Source organism: Lutra lutra, chromosome 17 (assembly GCF_902655055.1).
Source record: "Lutra lutra chromosome 17, mLutLut1.2, whole genome shotgun sequence".
Lineage (NCBI taxonomy): Eukaryota > Metazoa > Chordata > Mammalia > Carnivora > Mustelidae > Lutra > Lutra lutra.
In genome coordinates this window covers 52,324,296-52,335,422 of record NC_062294.1, presented here as the reverse complement: position 1 = coordinate 52,335,422, position 11,127 = coordinate 52,324,296, and the positions used below count along the sequence as shown (strand labels likewise).

The window sequence follows — 11,127 nt, the reverse complement described above, 5'->3', positions numbered from 1 at the left end:
ATCCCACTGTTACGATGCTGAGTTTGGCCACTTGGTTAAGGACCTAACTACCAGATCTCTCCTTCTAAGGGTACATCGTCCCCTTGGTAATCTGGGTGGTAAAACTTTGCCACCATGCAAACACTCTGTTGCCCAGCCTGTTTCACTAGCCATTGGTCATCCTGGCCTGCAGCTGAGTATTTCATGAGAGAGAGTACTACATGAGAGAGAGGGCAGATTTTATTTGAAATGAAAGAGGAGGGGCGCCTGGGTGGCTCAGTGGGTTAAAGCCTCTGCCTCCGGCTCAGGTCATGATCCCAGGACCCTGGGATCGAGCCCCACATCTGGCTCTCTGCACAGCGGGAAGCCTGCTTCCTCCTCTCTCTCTGCCTGCCTCCCTGCCTACTTGTGATCTCTGTCTGTCAAATAAATAAATAAAATCTTAAAAAAAAAAAGAAACGAAAGAGGAAGTAATTAAAGGGTTTAGATCAGGAGGACATACATTTTTAAAAGATTTTTAAGAGATCGCTTCATGGGCTATGGACAGAAAGAATGTAAGGAAAGGACTGAAGAAAAACAGGGAGATGGTTAGGAGGCTGCATTTTCCAGGGAAGGGATGGTGTTTTGGACCGAGATGGTAACAGCAGGGTAGAAAGAAGTGCTGGGATTAGGGATATATTGTGAAGGTGGAGCTCACCCAGTAAAAATAACTCCTAGGGCCACCTGGGTGGCTCAGTCAGTTGAGCATCTGACTCTTGGTTTGGGCTCAGGCTCCCTGCTCAGCACAGTCAGCTTGATTCTTTCTCTCTTCCTCTCCCTCTCTCCCACCCCTCCCCTCCTTTCTCTCTCTCTCAAATAAATAATAAAATCTTTTTAAAAAAATATTTATTTATTTATTTATTTATTTATTTATTTATTTGACAGAGAGAGATCACAAGTAGGCAGAGAGGCAGGCAGAGAGAGAGGAAGGGAAGCAGGCTCCCTGCTGAGCAGAGAGCCCAATGTGGGGCTCGATCCCAGCACCCTGGGATCATGACCTGAGCGTAAGGCAGAGGCTTTAACCCACTGAGCCACCCAGGCGCCCCAATAATAAAATCTTTTTTTTTTTTAAAGATTTTATTTATTTATTTCACAGACAGAAATCACAAGTAGGCAGAGAGGAAGGCACAGAGAAAGGGTGAGGCAGGCTCCCTGCCGAGCAGAGAACCCGATGCGGGGCTCGATCCCAGGACCCCGGGATCACGACCCGAGCCGAAGGCAGAGGCTTTAACCTACTGAGCCACCCAGGCGCCCCAATAATAAAATCTTAAAAAAAAAAAAAAACTCCCAGATGGGACGCTGGGCTGACTCAGTTGCTAGAGGATGAGACTTGATTTTCAGATGGTGAGTTCAAGGCCCACCTTAGATATACAGCTTACTTAAAAAAACAAAAGAAACCAAACCAAAAAACTCCTAGAGTAAATTAAGGAGACAAATAAATGCAACATGGGATCCTGGATTAGACGATGAAGCAGAAAGAGAACCGTCGTGGAAAATCTGTGAAATTCAAGTAAAGTTTGTGGAACGATTGGTTAACAGTATTGTATCAGTGTTAATTTCCTAACAAATAATGGTACTATGGTTATGGAAAAAGACTTTTGCAGATTTTTATGAAGGATATATGGGAACTCTCTGCTATGTTTGCAACTTTTCTGTAAGTCTGAAAATGGTTCAAAATGCCACGTTTGAACATTTTAACATTCGCTTATTATCAAATAAAGGATTAAGTCCCAATCTACCTCTCAGCACAATGTAGATGCTCGCCACAGTGTTGCTGCCATTAACTGGTGCCAGAACTCTTTGCCAATAACTGGAATTAGAAAATGTTGTTAAAAAGAAAGACACTTGGGCGCCTGGGTGGCTCATTCGGTTAAGTGTCTGCCTTCGGCTCAGGTCACGATCTCCAGGTCCTGGGATGGAGCCCCAAGTCAGGCTCCCAGCTCAGTGGGGAGTCTGCTTCTCTTTCTCTCTCTCTGCCTCTCCCCCTGCTTGTGCTGTCTCTCTCTCTCATATGAATAAATAAAATCTTTAAAAATGTTCTCCTGGGGGCACCTGGGTGGCTCAGTGGGTTAAATCCTCTGCCTTTGGCTCGGGTCATGGACTCAGGGTCCTGGGATCGAGCCCCACATCGGGCCCTCTGCTCAGCAGGGAGCCTGCTTCCTCCTCTCTCTCTGCCTGCCTCTCTGCCTACTTGTGATCTCTGTGTCAAATAAATAAATAAAAATCTTTTTAAAAAATGTTCTCCTGTGAAAACAATTGCTTATTTGTTATTTGGTCAAAATTATGGCCCCATAAAGAACAGTGGCTCCGTTTCAATAAATATTTTTGAGATGATTGTCTAGAAAGCCACATTATGCAAATCAGCTTGTGACCTTGCTGAGTATATGAACTGGAGATTCGGATACATTCAAATTTATGGCTTTGCTAGGGATGCTTGGGTGGCTCAGTCAGTTAAGTGTCTGCCTTCAGCTCAGGTCATGATCCTGGGGTCCTGGGATCCAGTCCTGCATTAGGCTCCCTGCTCAGTGGGGAGCCTGTTTCTCTCTCTACCTGCCGCTCCCTCTGCTTGTGCTCTCTCTGTGTCAAATAAATAAAATGTCTTTTAAAAAGATTTTATTTATTTATTTGACAGAGAGAGAGATCACAAGCAGGCAGAGAGGCAGGCAAGGGGGGTGGGGAGCAGGCTCCCTGCTGAGCAGAGAGCCGGATCCCGGGCTCCATCCCAGGACCCTGAGATCATGACCTGAGCTGAAGGCAGAGACTTAACCCTCTGAGCCACCCAGGTGCCCCCAAATAAATAAAATCTTTAAAAAAAAAGATATTAAAATAAAGAGTCTTCTGACACAATTGTCTCCTGATGGAAAAAAAAAAAAGGAAAAAGTTAAGCATCCACTTATCACACAACCCAGCAAGCCCAATCTTAGCTAATTATTTAGGAGACCTGAAAACATGTTCATACGAAACCATGTACATGGATTTTTATTACAGCTTTATTCACAATCACCAAAAAACGAAAAGAACTCAAATGAATGGAACAACAAATGAGCATCGGTCCATGGCTTGGAATAGTACCAACACAATAAGAATGAACCTTCGATGCATTATGCTAAGTGACAGAAGCCAGATTCCCCAGACTCCGGACTGGGTGATTTCATTTATTTGACATTTTAGGAAAAGCAAAACTGCAGGGACGGGGGTGGGAGTAGAAAACAGAGCAGTGGTTTCCAGGAGCTGGAAGAAGGGAAGCAGTTGACTACGAAGGGCAGGAGGCAACTTTCAAGGACTGCTAGAACTTTCCTATGTTTTGATTTGCACTCCCAGTGATTTGACCAGGTAGATGTTGGCCAGAACTCAGAAGTGTACCCCATGAAGGGTAAATTTTATTGTGTGTCAACTCAAGCTCAATAAACATGACAGAACAAAAAAGTCGGCTCCCCCAAATGTTCATTAATTATAGGCAGACAATAACTCTACAGTGGAGAAACCCAGCAGACACTACCCTAACCAAGTGATCCAAGTTTCCATCGCCTGCAGTGAGACATATCACATGCCTCTGATATGACAGGATGAGAAGGGAATTTCACCTCTGTGGTATCCTCCACTCCAAAAAAACCCTCTATAATCTCTATGTAGTCAAGATAAAACACCAGATAAACAGAGGTGCGGTCTACAACATAAATGACCAGTATTCTTCAAAAATGCTGAGGTTGTGAGGCGCCTGAGGGGTTCAGACAGTTAAGCGTGTACCTTTGGCTCAGGTTATGATCCTGGGGTCCTAGGATCGAGCCCCGCATTGGTCTCCCTGCTCAGTGCGGAGTCAGCTTCTCCCTTCCCTCTGCCCCTCCTTGCCCCAACACAGGCGTGCACCAAGAACTTTTTTTAAAAAAGTAACAAATGAAGATGCTGTTACAACATGGGAATGAAGGGAATGATACAGAGGAATGGGAGAAACTGTTTCCAGTTGCTGCTGTAACAAATTACTACAAATTTAGGGGAGCCTGGGTGGCTCAGTGGGTTAAAGCCTCTGCCTTCTGCTCGGGTCATGATCCCAGGGTCCTGGGATCGAGTCCCACATCAGGCTCCCTGCTCAGCGGGGAGCCTGCTTCCCGCCCACCTCCCACCTGCCTCTCTGCTTACTTGTGATCTCTGTCTGTCAAATGAATAGATAAAATCTTAAAAAAAAATTACTACAAATTTAGTAGCTTGAAACCAAGCATATGTATTCTCATTCTGTTCTGGTACCCAGTGGTCTACCATTGGGAGAGGGAGAAGCAGTCTCCCAGCTGAGCAGGGAGCCCCACTGTGCCAGTGTCCCAAGGAAAAGAGTGGGGCTGAGAGTAGTACGTGGTGTTCCTCCCAAGGTGGTCAGTTGGTTGGGGGAGTCACCAAAACCTGGGGACATGGTCTCCATGAGCTAGGGAGTGGCAAGATTCAGGATTTATCTTGTAGGACAAGAAAGGGGTGCGTTTTTGGAAAAGACAATCTAGTTACAAGTTAGGTTTTTGTAGGATCAATTGTGGGGATATTGAAATTACTAGGGATTGGGGCACCTGGGTGGCTCAGTGGGTTAAAGCCTCTGCCTTCCGCTCGGGTCATGGTCTCGGGGTCCTGGAATCGAGCCCCGCATCAGGCTCTCTGCTCGGCGGGGAGCCTGCTTCCCTTCCTCTCTCTGCCTACCTCTCTGCCTGCTTGTGATCTCTGTCAGGTGAATAAATAAAATATTTTAAAAAAGAAAAAAGAAATTACTAGGGATTAGGACAGTAGTTTTAGAATGAAGGATAGGGAGCCAGGATCTAAAAAATCTTCCATGAAAAAGCAGGAGTGGCCAGAGGGAAAGGGTTAAGTTCAGTAGGGAAGGATGGGAAGTGTGCATGGGTAGCTTGAGCTTCAAAAGAGCTGAGGGAGGGGGCGCCTGGCTGGCTCCGTAGAGCGTGCAACTTTGGGCGTAGAGCTTACTTAAAAAAAAAAAAAAATCAGAGTTGCTAAGGGAGGAAGAATGGATGGTCTGGAAATGGCAAGGAGGAGCACCCATTGCAGATAGGAGGGTGTAAGACAAGGCGGCAAGAAGGAGGGACCAGTTCACACAGAGTTCAGAGACCCACAAGGAGAGGGGTCTCTCTGTGGTCTCTGAGAATGAAAGAAACATAGACATTGACAAAGGGAGGAGCGAGACCCAGAGAAAGGGACTCAGAAATCCAGAGGGATGGTGACACAGCTTCCCAGAAATTGCAGACAGAAGAGAACGTGCCAGCATTCACAGGGAGTCATAACCTTCGTGTGTCTCTGCACTTGCCCAGCAGAGGGCGCTCGGGATTCCCCCCTATTCCTACGAGTCCCGGTAACCGTTAATCCCCACCACTTCCCCCCAAGCCCATCAGATGGGGCTATTTTTGCGCGGTGTCATAGGACACCGGTGGCTGGAAGGCCATCGTCTGTCTGTCCTTTGGTCCCTTCGAGTGACCCTGCGTCATCTCCCCAGCCCACCCCACCCCCACCTGTTCCTGGCAGGCCCGGCCTCCTCCTCCGCTACCCAGGGCTCTAGCTCAGGCTTCACTGGGTCTCCGAATTCTTACCGAGAATACAGGTGGACAGGACCTTGGCGAGGAAACGGGGTGTGGGGCACACATGATCATGGCTTGCAGCTGCTGGGGGGGGGGGGTCTCCAGGACGGGGCAACCACCAGGGCAGTGGCAGAGCCAACCTACAGTTACAGTCAGAAAGAGATCCAGAGATACGACTCGAGAGACCCTGAGTCTTCCAGCGCCCTGAGACAGAAACTCGCAATACTTCAGGAATACAGGGAAAGAGACCCAAGGGGAGCCCCAGGGACCCTCAGGGACAGAGACACAGAGTGCTAAGGGATAATGAGAAGAGATCCTGGCAGAGGGGAGAGATAGAGACCAAGGGAGACAGATAAACTGAGACAAGCCCCTAAGAGTCAAAAGCGGAGATCCAGGGACCAAGGCACAGACAACTGATAGAGACCCCCCCCCCCCAATACAGAATCCTCTAGAATGGCAAAACTCAGAGATAACTGACCCATAGAGATACCCAGCGAAACAGCCCTTGACAGAGACTCAAAATGAAGACACAGGCAGCCGCAGAGACATACAAGATGACTAGAAAGACGTGGAAGTTTGTGACTCCAACAGAGGGGCTCAGATATTCGTAAAAAAGACACGAGAGGGGCGCATGGGTGGCTCAGTGGGTTAAGCCTCTGCCTTCGGCTCAGGTCATGATCCCGGGGTCCTGGGATCGAGCCCCGCATGGTTGGGGGGGGGGGGTCTCTGCTCAGCAGGGAGCCTGCTTCCCTTCCTCTCTCTCTGCCTGCCTCTCTGCCTACTTGTGATCTCTCTCTGTAAAATAAATAAATAAAAATCTTAAAAAATTTTTTTTTAAAATTAAAAAACAAACAAACAAAAAAAGACACGAGAGACACATGGGAAACCCGGAGAGACGCGGGGCCGAGGAAAGGGGACTGGAGAGCCGGATGGGCGCGGGGAACTGCGGCTGGGGGGAAGGGGAGGGCACCCCGACAGAGGGCGCGCGGCCGCCCTCTGCCCCGCCGGGGTCAGGCGCCCCCTCCCCCGCGCCCTGGCCGGACGGCCGGGCTATTTTTACGCGTGGACACCGGACACCAGACTGGGGCGGCGGCGGCGGCGGCCGAGGCGGGGCCGGGCCGGGCCGGGTCGGGCGTCGGGGCCACACGTCCGTCCGCGGGTCGCCGGGGCTGCGCGCGCCATGGAGCCGCGGTGCCCGCCGCCGTGCGGCTGCTGCGAGCGGGTGGTGCTCAACGTGGCCGGGATGCGTTTCGAGACGCGGGCACGCACCCTGAGCCGCTTCCCGGACACGCTGCTAGGGGACCCGGCGCGCCGCGGCCGCTTCTACGACGGCGCGCGCCGCGAGTACTTCTTTGACCGGCACCGGCCCAGCTTCGACGCCGTGCTCTACTATTACCAGTCGGGCGGGCGGCTGCGGCGGCCGGCGCACGTGCCGCTCGACGTCTTCCTGGAGGAGGTGGCCTTTTACGGGCTGGGCACGGCGGCGCTGGCGCGCCTGCGTGAGGACGAGGGGTGCCCTATGCCGCCAGAGCGCCCCCTGCCCCGCCGCGCCTTCGCGCGCCAGCTCTGGCTGCTCTTCGAGTTCCCCGAGAGTTCGCAGGCCGCGCGCGTGCTCGCCGTCGTGTCCGTGCTCGTCATTCTCGTCTCCATCGTCGTCTTCTGCCTCGAGACGCTGCCCGACTTCCGCGACGACCGCTACAACCCGGGGCTCGCTGCGGTAGCGGCTGCCGGCCCGGTGAGGGGGCGGGGCCTGGGTGGAGAGAGGCGGGGCTCGGGAGGAGCCGAGCCGGGGTGAGGGTACGGGGAGGCGGGGCCTCTCGGGAAGGAGGGGCCCCGCTCTGGGGGGGCGGGGCACCGAGGGGCTTGTCAAGATACCTGCCTGTGATGGGTGGGGCGAGGGGCTCGAGAGGTGGGCAACCCAGGGACGGGGCCCGACCAGGGCAATCTACCTTTTAAAGGCGGGCTGGAGGCGGGAAGGGATAGACTCATGGGGGCGGGGCCCGAGGATCTAAGCAGGCGAACCTGCCAATCACAGGGCAGGGTTGAGACAAGGGCGGGAGGGCAGGAAGACCCCTACGTTAAGAAATGAAGCTGAGGGCTGAGAGACCGAAAATCAGGGGTCTGTGGGGCTGACAGTAACCCATTGAAAGATGGGCTGGAGGTGGTGAGAGTGGAGCTTGAGGGAGCTGGAGACAGAGGACCGAGGTGGGAGGAATCAGTCACAAAGTCAGGCTGAGAGGGCCCTGAGAGCCAGGGCCCCAGGGCTTGGTATGCAAACAAGGTGTTTAGCCATTGTAGTCTGGGCTTCTAGGGGCTGGTTAGGGAGGGCAGAGCACAAGGAAGCCTGACCTGGGTGGTGACCCTCCCCATCTGGAAAATCAAAGCTGGGGGTGGGGCTTTGGATGGAGCTTCACTCAGGAGACCTCACTTTCAGGAGCACCTCCCCCCCCCCCCCCAGTGAAGGATCAGGGACCATAATAAGGTCAGCCGCACAGGCATGATCCCTAGAGCTCTGGAAAGGGATCTAGGACAGCTGGGTCACTGGAGGCCTGGGGGGCAATGACTGCTGACCAATTTGTACGGAAGTAGTTGCACATTTAAATCACAAATGTGGCTGTTCCTGTGTGTCCCAGCCCTGGTGTGGTCCTCTCTGAACCCCTTCCTCCCTGCAGTTGCCCGCTTGGCTGAATGGCTCCAGCCCAGTGCCCGGACCCCTGTCTCGCATGCCCTTCGATGACCCGTTCTTTGTGGTGGAGACGTTGTGTATCTGTTGGTTCTCCTTTGAGCTACTGGTGCGCCTGGTGGCCTGCCCGAGCAAGGCAGCCTTTTTCAAGAACGTGATGAACCTCATCGATTTTGTGGCCATCCTACCCTACTTTGTGGCGCTAGGCACCGAGCTAGCCAGGCAGCGGGGTGTAGGCCAGCCGGCCATGTCCCTGGCGATCCTACGAGTCATCCGTCTAGTACGTGTCTTCCGAATCTTCAAGTTGTCCCGGCACTCAAAGGGCCTGCAGATCTTGGGCCAGACACTACGGGCCTCCATGCGTGAGCTGGGTCTCCTCATCTTCTTCCTCTTCATCGGTGTGGTCCTCTTCTCCAGCGCAGTCTACTTCGCTGAGGTCGACCGGGAAGACTCCCATTTCACCAGCATCCCCGAGTCCTTTTGGTGGGCGGTGGTCACCATGACCACAGTTGGCTATGGAGACATGGCACCCGTCACTGTGGGCGGCAAAATAGTGGGCTCCCTGTGCGCCATCGCTGGAGTGTTGACCATTTCCCTTCCCGTGCCGGTCATTGTCTCCAACTTCAGCTACTTTTACCACCGGGAGACAGACGGTGAAGAGGCTGGGATGTACAGCCATGTGGACACGCAGCCGTGTGGCCCACTGGACGGCAAGGTCAATGGGGGGTTGATGGATGGAGAGATGCCTGAGCTACCATCTCCACTCTGGGCCCCCCCTGGGAAACACTTGGTCACCGAAGTGTGAGGGACAGTTGAGGTCTGCAGGACCTCACGTTTCCTTGGAGGGAGGGAGGGAGGGGTAGAAGGGAAGGTTAGGGGGAAGGGTTTGGGTTTAGGAAGAACTAGGTTAAGTGGTAATGAGTTGGGGAACACTGAGTCTTATTGGGTCTTGAGTTGTGGTTTGGTAGCTCCCGTGGGTACTTCCTTAGTTGACAGTGAATGGCCATGAGTTATAATGAGTTGATGGGGAGGCTCCTTTGGTTTGTACTACATTGGGTTGTGCAAGACTTACGGAGCCTTTCGTGGTAAGTGTTGAGACAGATTTGGTCACATAGTTTTGTTTTTTAGGTCCTCATTGGGTTGGGCTGTGTTGTTGAGTCGGGTGAGTCTTGTCCAATTGCATTGTGCAGGATTCTGTAGTTTTATGAGTCCCCTAGGGCCATTTTGGATCAAGTTAGGTGGTCACCCACGGCATTGTTGGGACTGAGTGCGTGTTCATGCATGGTGTTGTGGAGTTGAGTTGAGACATGTTGGAAATTGTGTGGCTTCGTGATTCTTCTAGGGCTATGTTATTTTAGGTTCTGTGAACTTGTGAGTCACATAGAAATACAAAGAGTCAAGTGATTGAATGTGAGCTTTCTAGGTCATGTTAGGTTAAGCTGGGCTGGAATGTATGACGGTCTGAGTCTTTCAGGGTTCTGTTGGGTTGAATTGTGTAGAGTAATGTAGCTGGAAGTTTTGGGGGGCTACACTGAGATGAATCATATCAAACTGTATAACCATGTGAGCCTCGTAGGGGTATGCTGAGTTGAATTACCCCAGGTTGTGTCATTGTGAGTCCTGTAGGAATGTTAGGTTGAGTTGGACTGTGCGTATGGGCTCCATAGGGCCATGTTAGTTTGTTTTGCATTTAGTGGTAGCACCAGGACCCAAGAATAACAACACTGGGGAGGAATCATGTATCAGGGAGAAAGTGTGGCATTAGGGACTCTGCGAGACAAACAACTGACTTGCCCAGTGTCATTTACTGTAAGGGGTGGGGCTGAGTGCTGAACCCCTAGATTCAGTTGTTTGTGCAGAGGGCCTCCGGGTGAGCTAGGAAGATGTAGACAGTCCTTCCATTTACTCTACACCTGCTTCATTTTGCCATTCATACCCTCTCTATCTGTCCTCCCCTACAGTTTTGCTTCTAACCATGGAGATCAGAGCCACAAGGGAAGGGGAAATGGGAAGAATCTGTACTTTGTACAGGCGTGATGGGAGAGAAGGGGACAGAAACCCAAATGAGGGGACAGAGACCTGGAAGTGATAAAGACTCAGAGAAAGAGAGATAGAAACCCAGAGGAGAGGGAGCAAAGACCCAAAGAGGGAGGAAGAGAGATTTAGGGAGAAGGAACCAAGGACAAAGACCCAAAGAGATAGGGAGATGGAGACCCAGAGGAGGGGGGTCAGAAACTCCAAGGAGAAAGAGAGATAGAGACCAAGAGTGGGACATGGAGATGGGGGTGTGTGTCAGACACCTGGAGAAGGACAGGCACCAGAGCTGGAGCCAAACCAGGGCGCCCCCGAGAAAGAGAACCAAAAAAGGAATAGAGAGAAAAAAATCAGTGCCTCTGAACCCAAGAGAGACGCAGAGTCTCTCTTCCACAGAATCACAAAGGGATCCCAAATCAGGGAACCCCACCCTATCCTCCCACAGCTCTGGAAGAATGTCAGGTAAACTTGGGAGCTCTATTTTCCAGGGGAGAAACTAGAGTCTTAGGGCACGGGAGTAGCTTCCTGGGGTCCCATGGCACTTCCCAGGAGCTGGGGTTTATGGCAGGCTGTCCGACTCCCCCTGTCCCATCAGCCTGCAGGTGTCCTCCAGCCAAGTTTCTCTGGAACCAAGAAACTGAGGCTCAGAGGGGAGGGTGGGATCCAAGGCAGGAAGCCAAACGTTTTCAGAGGGCTTTCAGTACCAAAAGGGCATTTGGAGGAGGAGAGGAGGATGCCTCAATCACGAACACATAGAGGGCTTCCTATGTGCCAAAACATCATCTGAAGTCCTTTACTTGTATTAATTTATTAAAACCAGTGGTTTACAGA

At 51.8% G+C, this 11,127-nt stretch overlaps 1 protein-coding gene across 1 annotated transcript; it reads left to right on the top strand.

Annotated features, from left to right (window-relative positions):
- The first annotated feature begins 6,652 nt into the window (after window positions 1-6,652).
- On the top strand, window positions 6,653-11,127 carry KCNA7 (potassium voltage-gated channel subfamily A member 7). The gene is made up of 2 exons (XM_047712017.1): window positions 6,653-7,314; window positions 8,252-11,127. The coding sequence occupies exons 1-2, from the start codon at window positions 6,760-6,762 to the stop codon at window positions 9,065-9,067; spliced, it is 1,371 nt and encodes a 456-aa protein (XP_047567973.1). The 5' UTR covers window positions 6,653-6,759; the 3' UTR covers window positions 9,068-11,127.